Source organism: Medicago truncatula, chromosome 2, assembly GCF_003473485.1.
Source record: "Medicago truncatula cultivar Jemalong A17 chromosome 2, MtrunA17r5.0-ANR, whole genome shotgun sequence".
Taxonomy (NCBI): Eukaryota; Viridiplantae; Streptophyta; class Magnoliopsida; order Fabales; family Fabaceae; genus Medicago; species Medicago truncatula.
The window spans coordinates 13,607,354-13,627,526 of NC_053043.1; the positions used below are offsets into that span (position 1 = coordinate 13,607,354).

General features: G+C 31.2%; 2 protein-coding genes across 4 annotated transcripts; both read left to right on the forward strand.

Annotated features, from left to right (window-relative positions):
- Positions 1-1,138: 1,138 nt before the first annotated feature.
- LOC11415987 (ABA-responsive protein ABR17) lies at positions 1,139-2,944 on the forward strand. Its single transcript, XM_003594790.4, has 2 exons — positions 1,139-1,416; positions 2,447-2,944. The coding sequence occupies exons 1-2, from the start codon at positions 1,236-1,238 to the stop codon at positions 2,737-2,739; spliced, it is 474 nt and encodes a 157-aa protein (XP_003594838.3). The 5' UTR covers positions 1,139-1,235; the 3' UTR covers positions 2,740-2,944.
- Positions 2,945-6,003: 3,059 nt separating this feature from the next.
- LOC11438695 (ABA-responsive protein ABR17) lies at positions 6,004-19,944 on the forward strand. 3 transcript variants are annotated; one of them, XM_003594791.4, is made up of 2 exons: positions 6,004-6,278; positions 6,487-6,968. In XM_003594791.4, exons 1-2 carry the CDS (start codon positions 6,098-6,100, stop codon positions 6,777-6,779), a joined length of 474 nt encoding a protein of 157 aa, XP_003594839.1. In that variant the 5' UTR covers positions 6,004-6,097; the 3' UTR covers positions 6,780-6,968. The 3 variants fall into 3 exon arrangements, with proteins under 3 accessions (XP_003594839.1, XP_024631604.1, XP_003594849.1); XM_024775836.2 differs by lacking the exon at positions 6,487-6,968 and adding an exon at positions 19,430-19,944 and having other exon boundaries at positions 6,011-6,278; XM_003594801.4 differs by lacking the exons at positions 6,004-6,278; positions 6,487-6,968 and adding exons at positions 18,589-18,868; positions 19,430-19,944.
- The last annotated feature ends 229 nt before the right edge of the window (positions 19,945-20,173 follow it).

Here is a 20,173-nt window from a genome sequence, read left to right on the forward strand (position 1 = left end):
CTAGATTTTTGCCACTGAATACTAAAATGTAATTTATATAAAGCCACAACATCTGCTAATAGAAATCAAAGAGAGAAATCAACATATCAAACAAAACGAAACCGAAGAACCAATGCAAATTGAACTAAATAACCAACCTAAATCAAACCACCATTAATCAAATCATCCTTATCAAATCCACCAATCAATCACAATACTAACAATTCCATCGTGTGAAGAACAATGAATTCAAATGGAGAAAAACTAATGGATATCAAAATAAATCCATAGAGAACAACCGTGACAATTGCTTAACAAATAGTAATTCAACTAAAAAGAAAAGTCCTAATCCAACAAAAACCAACACATTAATATCCAAGTGCCATCAGGACTCAACTGAATCTTTGAATCAAAAAAATAATAGATAGCTAAAACAATAAATCTTATAGTTTACAAACAAATCAAAATGCAAAACAGATTCCTAATTTTTTTTTTTTTTTTTTGAAAAATTAACAACGGAATAGCCGTGAATCATATAAGGAGGGTCAAAACATGCTCTTGATACCATGTTAACAATATTAGGTTTAGAGCTCTTATACATGGAGCATCGTAGGTGACATACAAACTTTCACGGTGTGATGTGAAATTACTAAAATACCCCTGTCACATGGGGGTATACATGAGAGGTACATAAAAAAGGATGTCTATCTATCTTTTTTCATAGATTTAATAAAAAAGGGAGAATAACACAAAACAACTAGAATTTTATAAAATGTAGATGACTTAACATTACAAAAGGTTAACATAAACCTAATGGATTACTAACTTAATAATAGTTTAAGTTAAAAACTTTATTATCTAACCAATTTTATCTACTTCCAATATATCACCTACGAATTTTCTATTTTTGAATCCCGTCTACACTCTGAGTCATGGAATACTGCGAGACTATTTCATATTGATTTTCGTAACCCAATTCAAGATAACACAAAGAGGGTTGACCCAATCACAATCACCAATAAATAAATGAGCTTTTGTCAAAAAAAGACGACCTGATCAATGAGCTATTTTTCAACAAAATAAAGTGAGATTTACGAACAAGCCACAAGGTATGTCCTACCAAAGTTCTATAAATACCATTCCTCACCATCTCATAAACCCACATCACAAGCGAAATTAGTTGTATTCATATTATACATTTCTCTTTTCATTTTCTTCTTGTATATTGATCCTTTTTAACTATCTTGATATATATCATGGGTGTTTTTACTTTCAACGATGAACATGTCTCAACCGTGGCTCCAGCTAAACTCTACAAAGCTCTTGCAAAAGATGCTGATGAAATCGTCCCAAAGGTGATTTCTGCTGCCCAAAGTGTTGAAATTGTTGAAGGAAATGGTGGACCTGGCACCATCAAAAAGTTATCCATGTCTGAAGGTAATTCATTAAGAGCATTTACTATATCCCTGTCAAAAAAATACAACTTTATTAATTAGTAATTCAATAGACATGTTAAGAAATCATATACTCACTTTTATTTTTGAATTAGATTTTGAGTGTTGAAGGAGACCAATGATAATACATAAACTGAGTCTATATATAAATAATAAGCTTCAAGAAACAACTAATTTCCATGGAAAAAGAATATATAAGATACTTCATGCAAGATTCAAGAGAACCACTAAACTGGAGACAGGGCCGGCCTAAGGACCAAACAACCTAAACAAGGGTTTTAGGCTTCAAAACTTTTGGTAAAAAAAAAGGTCTTTAAAAAATTAATTTGGTCATAAGTATATTATATGACAGATAAATTACAGACATTTGAATAGCTTAACTGATCAAAAAGGTTTTAATTACTCATGGTCATGAATTCAAATTTTGGTCTCCACGCAATTGCTTTTATATAAATATTCTATTAAAAAAATAATTTCAAAGGCCACATTAAATTTTTTGATTTAAGCCTCTTAATCTGTTGGGTCGGCCATGGCAGGAGATCCAACTATTTGTATAAACTACAGTCGTTGAAATGTAACTATTGTGAGAGTGTTGCTTGTTTTCATTATATATAGTAGTTATATATTCAAATGAAATGAATGATCAAATTAACACTAAAATTTAGTTAAAATCATTTCAAATATCAATATATTATTGTCAAGATTAAATTATGTAATTTTATATGATTTCAACCTAATGGTAAAGAGTGGTTATAATATATCCAGATTAATTGTAAATAGACTCGTATTCAATAATTATAGTAATTAAGATCAACTTTTTAATCAGCCCAATAAAATGTGTGGTCTACAACTATAAGATTCACACAATATTATAGTAAAATAGACTTAACAATCAAGTGATTAAATATATCCAGTTACATTAGAATTGATCTATGACAAAAACAATTTTTAGTCGAACTTTACTTTCATTTTGAGGGAACCAACTTATATAAATTATGATGGTTGTATTGTAGGTGGCAAAACCGACTATGTGCTACACAAATTAGAAGCAGTAGATGAAGCAAACTTGGGATACAACTATAGCATTGTAGGAGGAACAGGGTTGGATGAAAGTTTAGAAAAAGTTGAATTCGAGACAAGTATTGTGGCTGGCTCTGATGGTGGATCCATTGTTAAGATTTCAGTGAAATACCACACCAAAGGTGATGCAACTCTATCTGATGCAGTGCGTGATGAAACTAAGACCAAAGGAACTGGACTTATCAAGGCCATTGAGGGATACGTTTTGGCAAACCCTAATTATTAAGTAAAATGTATACTTGGTTGTGTTGTGTCATACCAATAATAATTGAAGTTTATGATATGGTTGTTTGATTTATACATCACGATTTCTAGCTTATACATGTGTGTGGGCTTTGTTGTTTAATTACAAAAATCTATGTGTTGATGTTGAGGTTTTGTACCATCTATAATTCTGTAATAAATAATGAAGAATTTTCTAGCACTTTTCATTCGGTATTTTAACTTTATATGCCTTGACCATTATTGGTACACCAATTTCCTTTCCTCTTGTTATCCTTTTTTTTTCTTTCTTTGGATTTATTTTTGACTTGTAACACATAAAAACTCAACTCATCACTAGCATGCTTTGAATTTTACTATGGCTGAGAAAAAGTAAAAACATAATGTGAGTATGATAGAGAAAGTTGTCATATAATGGTTATATAAATATTATTTCTCTATCATAAATGTAAAGTGGAAGATATTGAATTGAGAGTGATGAAATTTGTATGGGTCTTGTTAACGAGTGCCCCCGAGGGCACTCTTTAAGCATACTAAATTAGAAAATTATTCTTTAAAAAATTCAAATAATTCAATTTCCAATGCATTGAATACATAACTTTTCATAAAAAGTTACTATTTAAGACCCTTAAAGAGTGTCCCCAGGGCACTAGTTAACATTTCTGAATTATAGTATTAATTAAGATGTATAATTGAAAAAAGATAGTTAATTAATATTATATTAAAAAGTGAAATTGATCATTCATTTTAGATCTTTCTTCTTTTTTACAAATAAATTACTTATTGTGGAACATGAGGAGTATCATTTATGCTCAAACTAATCATGCAAACTCTAATATATATAAACAATTATAAATCAAATAGACTTCAATTTGATATTCCTTGCACTCGAATAATTTGGTAAGAGACAAATTAAATAAAGGAATTTAAGTTTTTATAAATAATCAACATGTTATAAGATACAATTGTTTGAAAAAGAAGAATGGTGGTTTGCGGGTTAGGGTCTCTTAGTTAATCATCTATTTCTGTTTCATGTTTTTTTTTTTAATAATTTATTTCTGTTTCATGTTATTTACCAACTTTATATTAGTTTTTTTGTAACTTTTTTAGTACAACTTGTGCTGAAAAGATTTTGGTTAATGATATTCTATTTTGACATGCTAAAAAAAATGATGAATGTGAACCCGTTAAATAAGTAAACGATATAGTACATAGGTTGCATATTTTTAAACTTTGCCGTCTTTGAATTGAATTCTTGATGCTTTTGTCCAAGTCAAATTTCGATTTTTAATTCCTTTGCCCATCTCTTCATCGGCCAAAACTTCTGAGCTAATAAGTCATTGATCTATATCTATATATCTATCTAAAGAAAAGTCATTGAGTTGAAAATATCATTTTGAAGATATGCTCTACAATTTATGGTTTTGAAAAATAATACACGCTCTCTAATATGGACAGCTTTGTTTTACACACTTATTAATCCTACTTATTAAAGGTGCTACTAGCTAGTAACAGATGGGAAACTTTTTGTTTCAAGTTTACCAAATTTATTTTTGGTGATAACATTTCTTGGAACATAAAGATGAGAATTTTATTCTAAAATATTTAGAAAAAAGATGTTTGCTTAACATTATAGTATTCTCAGAAACCATAAAAATAAGGATTATAATAGATAATTACACATGAATCTATTCCCATGTTCATGGGAACTTTATTCCCACTAGTTTCTGTGAGAAATTTTTTCCATTCCCATAAACATTTTATACCTGCGAATAAAATTTAATAAATTTGTAACAAACATAGACATGCATATGTCTATTGTTTTATTCCCAAAAATCTACATAGATAACTTGAAATAAACGTACCCTTAAATTTAATTATTTACTGAAAAGAAAAATGTGATAAGGAATCTGTTTCTACACCTCCAGGAAACACTATCTCTTTTTCTTTTACGGATCAAAGCTACATTATTTAGTTCCGTAAATACAATTTGAATGGTAAAAAATTTAAAGATATTTGATTAATTGGAGTGCGAGTTTGAATATATAATTCTTCACTTTAAATGTTTTAAAGTAGAATTGATTTTTTTTGTAAAATTAATTCTACTCAAAGCTAAATGTCGAGGCACGAATATTGTTCAATTCACTTTTACTTAAATATAATAAAACATATATTATTTTACATTTAATCAGAATTAACTGTACAAAATTAATTCATTTAGAATCAAATTTTTGTTGTGTAGCATAAACAAACACACACTAAATTACGTAGTTTGATTTCTTTATTAAAAAAAAGAAAGAGTAAAATGATTTCATATTTTGTCTTCATTCCCATTAGTTTGTTATTGTCTTTGTAATAAAAAAATTAAAAAAAATATTTTTTTTCACTACGTAAAAACTTCACGTAGATCTTTTTATCATTAATTAATTCGTGCGTGGTTATGTACGACTGAGTCTCCTTATTTTAGGATAACGACTTCAAATCTTTCATACATCAATCTTCACCAAACTTTAACGGTGTGTTTGGATGTAAGATGAAAATGAAAAGTGATAAACAGATGAGAAAGAGTGTGAGAAGAGAGAAAGCGATAAGCAATACAATAGATTTGTAGCATTGATTAGTATAAAAATGAGAAGAGAAATATAAAAAAAAAAACAGATATTTTATTCTTTGAAAAAGACAAAAACAACCTCCATTAAAAATAAAATAGTAAAATATCGCTACTATATTATGCTATCTAAAGTTTGTCATAAAAATTATCCTATATTATAATTTATTAGTATAATAATAAATCTCATGAAATAAAGTGAAAAATTATTTACTTTTTCATTGTGCTGTAAAAAAGTACTCCATGTTAATCAATGTATAAAGCATTTAAAAGAAAGGGGCATAATTGGAAATATGCAATAAATAGGTTGCTCTATTGGACTTTCAGGATTGAAAAAACTGTCGGTACCAAAAATTAATTCGAACTTGAATTATTTCTTTTAACGCAACTTTAGATGGCTCCTTGTGACTTTAATTAATAATATCAAACATTTATCTTGTAAAACAAGGTAGGACCTACCAATATGTCACTTAGTCATGGATTTCTAGACTAATTCACATTTTTAGAATCGAATTCAAGATTGTCGACATCACAAAGAGAATTGACCCAATAAATAAATATCAAAATACTTGAGCTAAATAAATAAGTGAGATTTTGCAAACAAGGTAGGTCCTACCAAAGTTCTATAAATAGTAACCCTCAATGTGTTATAAACCGCATCACAAACTAAAATAGTAGCATTATTCATATTATACATTAATTTCTCCTTTCATTTACTTATTGCATATTGATCCTTTTTATCTTGATATATATCATGGGTTCTTTTGTTTTCATTGATGAACATGTCTCAACTGTGGCTCCAGCTAAACTTTACAAAGCACTTGCAAAAGATGCTGATGAAATCATCCCAAAGGTGATTCCAGCTGCTCAGAGTGTTGAAATTGTTGAAGGAAATGGAGGACCTGGCACCATTAAGAAGTTATCCATGTCTGAAGGTAATTGATTAAGATTATATAACATTTACACAGTTGAATTTTTGGGACTAGAGTTGATTGTTGGTATATTGAAATGAGATTCAACAATCAAGTAATTAACGATATCCAGTTACGTTCAGATTGATCAATGACTTAAACAATTTTTAGTCAAACTTTATTTAAATTTGAGGGAACAAAACTTATATAAATTATGATGGTTTAATTGTAGGTGGTAAAACCGACTTTGTGCTACACAAATTAGAAGCAATGGATGAGGCAAACTTGGGATACAACTATAGCATAGTAGGAGGAACAGGATTGGATGAAAGTTTAGAGAAAGTTGAATTTGAGACAAATATTGTGGCTGGATCTGATGGTGGATCCATTGTTAAGATTTCAGTGAAATATCACACCAAAGGTGATGCAGTTCTATCTGAAGCTGTACGTGAGGAAACTAAGGCCAAAGGAACTGGACTTATCAAGGCCATTGAGGGTTATGTTTTGGCAAACCCTAATTACTAGCAAATTAAACATTTGCTTTAATAATAATTAAAGACTATGATATGGTTGAATGTGTGTTGGATATTTTGAGGTTTGAGTGTTGTTTTGAGTGTTTAAAAACAAAAACCAATGTTGTGTTGGTGATGAGGTTTTGCACCATCTGTATTATGTAATAAATAATGCAAAAGAATTTTCTAGCACTTTCCGTTATTTTTTTAGAGGAATAGCACTTTACATCATTTTAATTTAATTTAGGATAACATCAAACTAATAGTGCATGTGGTTTTCAATTGGTTGAATTTTAAACTAACACTGTCTACGGTTCGATTATTTAAACAGTTTGGTTGAGTTTTGTCTTGAATTGATTTGAGCAAATTAAAGCAATTGAATCATGTTTTGAAAGTCTCATCATCTTGTCCAATATGATTTTTAAAACAAAACCTACTGGTTTGATAAACCGTTAAAAGGGAATTAGAATACATCGAAACAACACAAATTTTTATGATACTAAAATTAAAGAAGATAAAATTGTGAATACCTATAAAAGTCTCACAACACCCTAATTTCTTTTTTCTTTTTTAAAACACATGTAAGTTAATAACATAAAAGGATAAAAATACCTATAAATACGACAAATAAAGCAACTAAAATACTATATGCAGAGCCTACCCAACATTTTGGTAGGCCTAAAGTGAATTTTTTATTGATGCTTTTTAAAGTAAAATATTAAACTTTGTTGAACCCAAGGTTTGAACCAAAGATGCAGAGGATTTGAGACCTCTTCTTGACGAACTAAAGTTATGCAAGCATTTATAATTATTTTATCATATTATGTATTTATATCTAAAGTTGATATGGTCATTGCGTATCCACGAGGATTTGAGGCCTCTTTGTTGCTGCCTACCCACGAGGTTTAATTTGCAAAATCATGGAGTCCATTGTCTGTCACTTGTGTGGTTTGTAATAATGATTTGAAAGATCAAATGCACATGTTTATGCACTGTAATTTTGCTACTGATTGTTGGAAAGAAGTAAATCTTTGGGCAAGATAAAGTCATACATAACGTCAAATGATAGTTTTTCATCCATTATCTTTGATATTCTTGTAGCTATTTATTGAGTGTTTGGCATGCACGTAATGCTTGTTTATGGGAGGAAAAACTTGTCGATGCACATACATCTTGCGTCCTGGAATTAGATACAGTTCGAGATTACGTGTGGTGTCATCGTCTCAACGATGTTGTGCAGTCTGCTACTCCAACTTAGTCCAAACTGCAGGCAGATTGGATCAAGTCTTACATCGATTGTGTTCTTTTTGAAGCTGATGGAAAATTTAGTGTTGGTATCTGTTTTCGAGACCGCCTTATCCAAGAACTATTCCATCCTATAGCAAGAAGCTTAGATATTATCTTATAAAGCACATTACATAATGAAATTACCCTCCATTCCTTCATACTAGTTGGTTTTGTCACATTTAGGAATAAGGCAAATATTATTATCATTCAATTAATGTGCTCGGAAAATAACCTATATATAACCACATATTCACAACTTCAAAAATTTCATCACTACAAAGATTCCAAAACCTTGAAAAAAAAAACCCGGATTAAAACCATGAAGACTCGATGACTTATTTGAATGCATTTGAAATAACGTAAGTTTCAGCTCCTCTTTAGTAAACGGTGCTAAAATAAGGTTGTTGTTTGCATCGGTTATCTTTGGTTGAAGGTGACAACTAGGCTACCCATGAAAGAATGATGGGTAATTTACCCTAACCAATACACATTAGCCACATAAGCACATATTCATGAACTATCTTGACCCCACAAATAAATTGTTCATTTTCATTGGTTGGTAGGTAAATTACCCACCATTCTTCAAAAGTAATTTAAAAAGAACCTTGATGGAATCATACCAATCATTAAAATTTTCAATATCACAATCATTTACCGCCTCCTTAAACCCAAGATAAATCCAATTAGGATGGGAATGTTGGCCTCGAATATTCTCTTGAGATAAAATATCATTAAAATTTCTTATGATACACCAAGGCATATGAGACATGTCCCTCAACTCTCTGAGACATGTCCCTCAACTCTCTGAGCATATTCCAAGAATCTCTTCTTCGACCTCCTTTTGGGTAACCATAAAAATCAGTTAACATTGATTCTCTTTTTATTGTATCTTCCACAATTAAATTGATATTGTTTATAGAGTAATTAAGAATTTTACACAAGCTATTAACTTTTCATATCACTGCTATCTAGGGGTGGGATTAGGTCGAGTCGGGCCAAACTTTACTTAAATAGGTCAGATCTAATTTAAAAAGTTAAAGCCTAGGCGACCTATTAGCTTGTCAAAGACTTTATTTTAAGTCTAAGCTTTTTAAAAGTCTAGCCTAATATTGTCAAAAAGCCTAGTTTATGCTAAGAATTTTAAATAGAATATCTGTTCTATTTATAAAAAGGCTAATAAACATATATTTCTTAGAAGATTAATATGCCAATAAAATTTTGTAGAGCTTGTATATCAATTTTGTTTCACTCTGTAAGCATATATTGCATGTAAATCGAATATAATTTGGTAAGGCCTCTACATCAATTGTATAGAGGCTATTAGCCATATATGGGCCGAAAATTTATTAATACAATGGAGGAGTATATATATATATATATATATATATATATATATATATATGAGGAGGGATATTTTGACTTCAAGAGTAAGTTTATAGACTTATTCCAAATCTCCACCTTTCATCTTATTTTAATCTAATAGTTTAAATGTGAGTTTTAATTGTTAATCATGTGACCATTTTTTTGGATCTCATTCTTATAAATATTTTCTCCATTTAATCTCCCTTATTAATTAATGTAATAAATACCTCCCCAATTTTATTTTATTTTTTGGCGCACCTTTGCCAATTCAAAAAGTGTTTTTTAATCTTTTTCTCCAACATTAGAGCAAGGTTGCAGTTTGAAATATAAATTAAAATGTAAGCTTTCCACTCTCACCTCTTGAACCTATGGATGAGAAGATTTTTTTTATTGAAATGTAAATCAAAAAGGAAAGAAATGAGATTGAGAGCCATCATGTAGAATTGAGGTTGGAGTGAAACGGAGAGCCATCACTCTATATCCTATTGTGATTTATATGATTATCCAATCAAAGAAATTGGGTGTATACAAAATCAATTGGGTGAGTTAGGGTACAAAGCATTAGGAGGAAATTTTGTTGTTTTCTGAGAGTTAAAATAAATAAAAAAGTAATTAAGGGATAAATGAAATTTGTTTTATGAGAATAAAATAAAAAAACTTAAAAGTGTGTTTATGAGAGAAAGGAAATTTGATTTATGAGAATTAATTAAGGGAGAATAATTGGAGAAGGTATTTAGATCCACAAAGATGGTCATATGATTAACAATTAAAACCCACATTTAAGCCATTAGATTAAAATAAGATGAAAGGTGGAGATTTGGAGTAAGTCTATAAACTTACTCTTGGAGTCAAAATATCCTCTCTCTCTCTCTCTCTCTCTCTCTCTCTCTCTCTCTCTCTCTCTCTCTCTCTCTCTCTCTCTCTCTCTCTCTCTCTCTCTCTCTCTCTCTCTCTCTCTCTCTCTCTCTCTCTCTCTCTCTCTCTCTCTCTCTCTCTCTCTCTCTCTCTCTCTCTCTCTCTCTCTCTCTCTCTCTCTCTCTCTCTGTATATATATATATATATGAGATATGAGATAGAATCCGTTGACACTTTATATTGACACCAAATCATATCCCTTGATTTCATTTGATCCAATAGCTCCTATTAATTCACTTAACCTTGTACCTATGTGTGATGCACTGAACCACACCGTCGTCTTCATTCTCACGTTATACGTACGCCGTCTGCTATCTGCAGTTTTCGTTCATCTCTTCTCCCCTTGCACACCTTCACAAATGCTTCATCTATATTATGTGTTGCTCCTATCGAAATTAAAACCCACTATTCAATTAGTGGTGGATATGAGTTAAAACCTTGTACGCTAATTCTTCAAATGGATCCTCTAAGATTAATTCCTCAAATTTTTTGATTAGATTTATGAAATCAATAATAATTGGATGACGTTAGAAAACCGATGGACATTATTTATTGATTTGCTTCAATTTGTGCAATTTTAGGTGAGAAAAAGAAATTGCATATCAGAATGCATAATATAAAATAAAAAATTGTGGGTTTGGTAAAATGAAAAACTATGTAAATTAAAATGAAAACCAAGAGTTGTTTCCTTTGTTTGGGTATGGACAAGGAAGTAGCCAAGATACAAGAGACAACATTTTTCCATTGTTGTTCCTGTATACTTTGTTCAGCAAGATTGAAAAGGAACAAAAAGAAAATAAGAGTGCACATTACAGTGAAAAAGGCCTATGTTAGTTGATTTAGTAAATAATTATAAGCCTGTTACAGTGAAAAAGGCCTATGTAAGTTGATTTACTTTTTTTATTCTGATCTATTTAAATTAATGGTTTTTTTAAAAAGCTTGAATCTGACTTATTTACTAAACAAGCTAAACCGGTCTGGGTTTTAAGTAAGTCGAGTTATAAGCCCCTAACAAACGGTCTGGCTTATTTTAGGATTTAGGGTTTACCCAAATGATCCCTCCACTTCTCCCTTCAACATATATAGCACAACAAGAATCAAAACCAAACCTAACTCGTAAGAATTCTATAGTCATTGCTTTTGCCAACGTCTCGTACAAATAAAGAATATCAAGATTTTATTTTTGGTTAATAAAAAGTAGTAATGCTAAAGGAAGAGACAACCCCAAAAAAATTAGCTCTAATATTTAATGTAATACTACTATGCATGTAGTAGGAATAAATGGGAAACGTATGCTCTTTTTTTTTTTTTTTGTTACCTGGGAAACGTATGTTTGATTGTTTATTGAATAGTAGAAAATTGTTGTAAAGGAATTCTTTTTTCGACGTTATAAAGGACTCTCTTTATGCATCTCCAATAAACACTATCTATACTTTGTAAAAAGAATACAAAAATAAATGTGAGCATTGATAGGGATATGATAGCATCTAGGAATCGGGTTCCACCTTAGTTTCTTCTCCTTTATCCATTACTAACATATGATTTATGGTCAATTTTCAACCTCAAAGAGCATTCCTTTAATAAATAGTTTCCCGTTTTTTTTTTTATTATTTAAATAATCGATTTTCACATCTATTTAGTTTATTTCTCTAATTTTTTCATCATCTTAGTGCGACGTTATTTTGTTTGTCGTCTTTGTGTGACATTGTTTATCTTTATTGTCTTGTTTAGATGTTTGTTTCATTCATATTGTCATATCAAGTTTGATGCAGTGCATGTTCAATCAATGATTTAAAAATTGTCAACGTTGTTGTGAGTTTGTTCGTGGATTCATCAATTTTGTTTTTAGCAAATTCATATTGTATCGGTGTACTCTATCAATTTGAATGAATAATATCATTTATTACTAAAAAAAAGTACCGGGTACAAACTTTAAATTTTCCGTTTAGTTATCTTAAAGTGAATTTTTAGCCACTAAATTATTTTATTAAAAAAAATCACTATATATAATGATTAAAATTATAAGCGTAATTTCAGGAGTGAACATAGACCTTTATTCAAAAGGGAATGAACATAGACGTATAATTAAAGGAGAACGATATTTCATTGTCATTAATTTGTTTATTGTCACTACGTGAATATTTTCTAATTATTTCGTGGGTGACTGCGACTGAGTCTATTCAACAAAAAACAAAAATCTACCGACTAAGTCTTCTTATAATTCCAAGACATCGACTTTGAATTTTTGATACAACAATGACCCAATCTCACCCAATCTTAAGAGTACTATCATAATTCATACAAAATAGGTCATATTTTTCGGTCCTTAAATAGGTCATATTATATTTTTCGGTCCTTAAAAAAAATTGATATTTGATTTTTTAAAATTAAATTAACAAGGGTAAAATTGAGATAAAAAGTGATAAACTGTAAGTTATAAGATATTTGAAGCAGCTTAAGAAAAATGGTATAAGCTCGAAAAAGAAAGTTATAACTCGTGAGAAAACTTGTTTGCTAAAAAAATAAAAAATAAACTCGTGAGAAAAAAAATTGTTAACAGACATGTTTTATCTTAGTCATATGAGATCATAAATTATAAATTATTTGTTATAAGTGACATTAACCCAAGAACAATTTCGTAATAGTGTATATAAAATAAAATCATTAATTAATATGGTAATTCAGAATATTTTGATTGATTTTGGATGTAAAACTGTTTTGGACCGTTAATCTACCACTATTAAACTCTTAATACATTACCAATTTTTGTTAATATGCAATTGCATAATAAATTATTTGTGATTAAGATATCAACTGTTAATTTCTCAATTTACTGATTACACGCTTTAGAAGAATAAGTAAATTAGCATTTTAGTTCTCGGAATAATAAAGGACAAATTATTTATTCACTAAAATTTGTGAAATAATAATTAATCAATTAAATAAAATAATACTATCAATTAATTCAGTTCCTCATATCTTATGAAAAATAAATCATCAACATTTATAAAAGATTTGCATGTTGACTTTTTTAATTTGTAAAGTTCTAACATAAATAACGTGGTAATTTGAAGTTCGATATAATGTTAAGTGAAGTATGATAAATGATTGTTTTAAGTCATGATTCGAACTCAGTTTTTTTCGAACAATTTATCTTAAACAAAAGTTAAGTGAGCACTTCAGCTCAACCGCTCGACTGAATTATATATTAATTTATGTTTTTTATACAAAAATAAACGATATTCATTCATTTAAATTGATATAGTACATCGATACAATACGAATTTAAAATTGCTAAAAACAAAAAAGGATGAATCTACGAACAAACTCAGAGTATCCATGTTAATAGCATAAAACGGTAGAGTATATATGCCTACAAATATACCTATCAAGCCACTGAAATACTCATGTTTCGGATCTGCAACGTTGACAATGCAAAAGTCATTGATTGAATCTGCATTTGATCAAAGCTAATCTTTCAACCTGAATCAAATAAAAACCGCATTAAGACATGAATAAAAAACACACCGCACAAAGACGAGAAATCAAAATAAATAAAGTTGTGCTAGATGACGAATTCACAAAACCAACAAAAGAAAGGTGAAAATATGTGAAAAATTACTTATTTAACTAAAAGAGAAAGAGAAACAATTCATAGGGGTGATTTCGTGTCAAAATTGATAGTAAGTCACACCTTTTTGGTAGATGAAGAAGAAAAAAAGTCGTGTGACTAGGGTTTAGGAAAGGAAAAGTGAGAGAATTTCTACCTTATATAATTGATTTTTTTATGTTTTAAAACCAAGACATTTTCTACACGCGACTACGACAACTAATCTCTCAATGTAAACGAAATTCATCGTAGAAGTTGTCATCTCTCAATATATATTATCTATACACAATGATCAACAGATTAAAATAATGACCACATAGCCGAGAGACTCAAATAAATATTCATCAATTTTGTTACACCATATTGGTATATAACTTTCAACTATGTGGTGTTAAAGTCTGAAAACACGACTAATTAACTAATACACTTTAAAGTACTAAAGTATTACTATTTAACGAATTTTAGGACCCACCATGACACCATTGCAATAATTTCAATTGGAAAAATATTTAGCACCGTTTGGTCAGACTTTTTTCGGTCTAAAAATTATTTTAAAACAAAGTTAAAATAAAACTCTTTAAGGAAAAAGTTAAAGTTGTTTGGTTTCTTTATTTTTTTTAGTTTTTTTTTGAACAAGCCAAAATGGAATTATATAAACAAAAAGGCAGTCCCAAACGCACAAGGTGTGCCCTAGCGACTACCTCCAAAACCAAGAGTTACAAGAATTACAACCAAGCCACAACAGAAAGACATTAGCCAATACCCAAACAAACAAGAGGGTTTGACCACCACTGCTGAGTTCCAAAAACAAAGGTAGCTTTTTTAACTTTAAGTCAACCTAAAGACAACATCTTAATCTTATCTAATAAACAAGGGATGGGGGTAACAACATGATTAAACAGACGGTTATTTCGTTCATTCCACACAACCCAGGCACAAAGAAGCCAAATAAGTTGCATAAAAGAACGTCTAGCAACACCACCACCTGTCAAATGAGTAAACTGTAAAAAATGATCGGAAATATTATATGTGTCCACCCCATAGCAACCAATCCAATCACGCACCAGATGCCACAGAGAGCCAAAAGTATTACACAATAAAAAGAGATGTTGCACCGATTCAGGATGACCACAACCAGTAACACACGAGGACATGTCATGCGACAACACCCGTCTAGCAATCAAATTAGTCCTTGTTGGTAAACGATCTCGGATGAGCCTCCACACGAAAACGAACACCTTCAAGGGAACCTGTTTGTGCCACACCAAATCCAAAGCATAGTCCGCTACCTGAGGAACCTGAGAAGTCAACAAACTATATGCACCATGAACAGTGTAACCACCAGATGGGTCCGGAAGCCACACCCAGCTATCTGAAACATTAGGATCCAAAGAAACATCAAGAATTAAAGCCCTGCACTCCTCTAGCAAGTCCTCATCCCACTGCCATAACCTACGTCTCCACCTCCACACATCCCCCCACTGCTCCGAATCAACAGAAAGCAAGTCCGCCACGAATATAGACTTATTCTCTGTTAACTCAAACAACCGACTAAACCTCACACGAAGAGGAGCCTCCCCTATCCACCTATCGAACCAAAATGATGTATCTGCCCCATCACCAACTCTCCTCAACACCTGATCCTCAAACCAGCCGCTACCACCAACACCAACCCTACCCCTAAGACGACTCACCTCCGACCACCAACAAGAAACTCTCCGGCCCCCAACCTGCCACCTAATTCGCCATATCTGGCAACTAAAACCCTATACCACAAATCACCTCTATCAACCAACAACCTCCAACACCATTTCCCTAACAATGCTATATTAAACTCCTTCAATCTCCTCACCCCCAAACCGCCACACTCCTTTTTTAAACAAACAGTTTGCCAACTTAACCAAGATATTTTCCTATTATCCTCACTCCCCCCACTGCTCCGAATCAACAGAAAGCAAGTCCGCCACGAATATAGACTTATTCTCTGTTAACTCAAACAACCGACTAAACCTCACACGAAGAGGAGCCTCCCCTATCCACCTATCGAACCAAAATGATGTATCTGCCCCATCACCAACTCTCCTCAACACCTGATCCTCAAACCAGCCGCTACCACCAACACCAACCCTACCCCTAAGACGACTCACCTCCGACCACCAACAAGAAACTCTCCGGCCCCCAACCTGCCACCTAATTCGCCATATCTGGCAACTAAAACCCTATACCACAAATCACCTCTATCAACCAACAACCTCCAACACCATTTCCCTAACAATGCTATATTAAACTCCTTCAATCTCCTCACCCCCAAACCGCCACACTCCTTTTTTAAACAAACAGTTTGCCAACTTAACCAAGATATTTTCCTATTATCCTCACTCCCCCCCCCCCCCCAAAAAAAAAAAAAATTAATAAACAAAGATTCAATAGAGGAGATTATACCTGATGGAGCTTTGAAGAAGGAAAGTGCATAGACAGGCAAAGAGGTCAGGACAGATTTGAGAAGAACCAAGCGACCACCAAAAGATAGAAACCGACTATTCCAACCTGACAGTCTAGATTTAATACGATTCACAATAGGTTCCCAGAAACACAATCTTCGAGGATTACCACCAATAGGCATACCCAGATACAAGAAAGGAACGTTACCTACTTTACAACTCAACACGGAAGCAGCCTCATGTAACCAAGACGACGCAATATTCACCCCAACAAGCATACTCTTATGAAAATTCACTTTCAACCCCGACATAGCCTCGAACAACACAAGGGCCGCCCTTAAAGCACGAACATTAGCCCAACTTTTAGTTCCTAACAACAAAGTGTCATCAGCAAATTGGAGGTGAGATACAACAACCGGATTAACCACCCCAATGCTATAGCCAGAGAACAGTTGAGCCTCAACCAAAGATTTCATCACAACATTAAGACCCTCCGCGGCCAACAAAAACAAAAAAGGAGACAAAGGGTCACCTTGTCTTAACCCTCTCATCAACGGGAATTCATCAGTTGGACTTCCATTAACTAAGACAGACGCTGTGGCAGTGCTAACACACTCTTTGATCCAATTCCTCCAACGGGAATTCATCAGTTGGAATTCATCTTTAAAAGTTGTTTGACAAAATATTGTATACCAAATTTTGTTATAAGAATATCATATTTTTGGTGTCATTTAAAAAGATAAGAATTTATATTATATGATATTATATTTGTTACATTGTTGGTGTCATTGAAAAAGATATGTTTAGTTTTTTAATAAGAAAAAGATATGCATAGTTTGTTACAACATAAATGTGTAAAGTATATATAAGTATAATTTTTTAGGTATCTATACTAGTACTTTTAATTAAAATCAAAATTTTATAAAAATAATAATTGTACGCATTGCGCAACACTGAAAAAATTATACCCATTAGCATAACAAAAAAAAACAGACATACAGACATAAAATATTACTCTAAACGCTAATGTGTGTGTGTATATTTGTGAGGTTGAAAAAAGGGAATAAAAATATTTGGTGTCATTCAATGACAGCATGAATAAAAATATTTGTGAGGTTGTGATAATTAAACGATATTAAAATTAAATATATAAGTGATAAAAAGATAATAAAACTCCTTCAAAAATAGATAATTAAATTGATCCTCCTTTAAAAAAAAATTATATGGACCGGTTCAAAAAAAATTAAATTGAAGAAAAAACAAATTGAAATATAATATTAAAAAATAAAATATAAGGTTGCTGCGTGAGTTGAAGAGGAGTGCTTGTGAAATAAATTACAAAGAAGTAGTTTTTTGAAGTAGCATTCAACAACTTTTGGTTAAAGCTCATTCCATTCAAATTTTATGCATTCTAAAAAAAGTACTTTTTTTCGAAGGTATTTTATTGATATTGTGTTTGGCGTAGCTTCTCCTTAAAAATGTAGAAAAGTTGAAGAAAAAAAAAAAAGTCGGGTCAAACAGTACTTTAATATACTCAATTAAAGTTACTAATGTACTGGCAAGTAACTTTTAGAGGAAGATTTTCTTTTTTTAAGGATTTTAGAGGAAGCTTAGCAACACACTTTTAATATACATTTTTCTAGAATTTTTTTTTATTGATTAAAATTCATATATATCCTCATAAATCATGTGGATTTCATATAATATAATAGAAGACACAAATTTTAACCGACAAATAGAGTGTAAAAAATAGAGAAATGATATTTGTACAACCACTTTGTGATAATTTTTGGACAATTTTCTCTCTCATACTCATATTATATTCTTACTCTCTTCTTTTTTCTCTCTCCATTATTTTTGACCAATGAAAAGAGAGAAAAGAAAGATTGTCAAATAGGTTGTACCAAATGGTTGTTCAAATAGGTTGTACCAAATGGTTGTTCAAATATCATTTCTTTAAAAAATATAAGCATTAAAGAGTTTGTTGTTAACATTATTTTAATTTTTTTTATGTAATCCACACTTTGAGTCATGGAGTGCTTTACTAATTCATTTTGTTTTTCGCAACCCAATTCAAGATTGTCTAGAAACAAAGAGGACTGACCTAATAAATAAATATTAAAATAAGCTACTTGAGCTAAACAATGAGATTTCCAAACAAGGTAGGTCCTACTCAAGTTCTATAAATAGCATCCCTCACCATGTCATAAACCGCATCACAAGTTATATACTAGTTGTATTTTTATTATATACTTCTCCTTTCATTTTCTTCTTGCATATTAATCTTCTTTATCTTAATATATATCATGGGTGTTTTTACTTTCAATGATGAACATGTCTCAACCGTGGCTCCAGCTAAACTATACAAAGCTCTTGCAAAAGATGCTGATGAAATCGTCCCAAAGGTGATTTCTGCTGCCCAAAGTGTTGAAATTGTTGAAGGAAATGGAGGACCAGGAACCATTAAGAAGTTATCCATTGTTGAAGGTAATTAAGAGCATATACGACGTACAAATATATAATACTTAAGATCAAATGATACATAGTGTTCACGTAAAATTGTTTTACACCGACAACCAATCAAATTTATCAGTACAACAAAGAATTGTGTAACTACCTTTTATTTAAAAATTGATAAATATGATGTGACAAATTGAAGAGTTGTGATTGATTAAATGATTCACAAATAACTAAGTTAAATTCATTATACCAAATAAAAGTAAGTTAAATTCATTATACCCAAAAAAAAAAAGTAAGTTAAATTCAAGTGTATCAAAAAAAGTCATTCAAATCTATTTGGATAGTTATGGTAGTAGCCATTTATGTTATACTTTTATTTTTAAAATAGAATCTTGAGAAATGAAGGAGACAATACATAAGCTCGTTCCAGGAGTATGTCTAACAATTATGGACCTTCAAAAACATGATTCATGTGATTAACGATACTCGGTAAAGTTCAAATCGATCTTTAAATGAAAGAGTTTTTAGTTAAACTTTACTTGTATCGAAAAAAGAATTATATAAATAATTATAATGGTTGTATTGCAGATGGCAAAACCAACTTTGTGCTACACAAATTAGATGCAGTAGATGAGGCAAACTTTGGATACAACTATAGCTTAGTAGGAGGAACAGGATTGGATGAAAGTCTAGAGAAAGTTGAATTCGAGACAAAAATTGTGGCTGGCTCTGATGGTGGATCCATTGCTAAGATTACAGTTAAATATCACACCAAAGGTGATGCAACTCTATCTGATGCAGTGCGTGATGAGACTAAGGCCAGAGGAACTGGACTTATCAAGGCCATTGAGGGTTACGTTTTGGCAAATCCTGATTATTAAATGAATCTACACTTGGTTTAATTTTGGTTGTATCGTGTCATGGGAATAATAATTGAAGTTTAAGATATGGTTGTTTAATTACATGAGTGTGGTAGTGTCGGGTTTTGAGTGGTGTTTTGGGTGAATTTGATTGGGTGTTTAAGTTCAAAATCTATGTGATGATGTTGAGGTTTTGTACCATCTGTATTTCTTCAATAAATAAAGCAAAAGAATTTCGTAGTACTACTTTCTCTCATTCTATCTATAAAACGTTATTTAATAAGCCTACATGCACTATACTATAATAAAGTCATTTTCAAGATCCCACTACTTTGAAGACAAATACGACCAAACACTAAAAAGAGTCACATCATATAATGACATTCACGTAAATTTTATCCAATGTCATTGTAAAATAAATTTTAAAAAAATAATAATTACTCCATCCAGCCTCAAGTATAAGTAAACAGTC

What these genes read in the sequence shown, in the direction of transcription:
- LOC11438695 (XM_003594791.4), top strand. Translation starts at nt 6,098, where the DNA reads ATGGGTTCTTTTGTTTTCATTGATGAACATGTCTCAACTGTGGCTCCA. An exon ending in GAAGTTATCCATGTCTGAAG is followed by an intron (nt 6,279 to 6,486) that starts GTAATTGATTAA and finishes GTTTAATTGTAG; the next exon opens with GTGGTAAAACCGACTTTGTG.
- LOC11415987 (XM_003594790.4), top strand. Translation starts at nt 1,236, where the DNA reads ATGGGTGTTTTTACTTTCAACGATGAACATGTCTCAACCGTGGCTCCA. An exon ending in AAAGTTATCCATGTCTGAAG is followed by an intron (nt 1,417 to 2,446) that starts GTAATTCATTAA and finishes GTTGTATTGTAG; the next exon opens with GTGGCAAAACCGACTATGTG.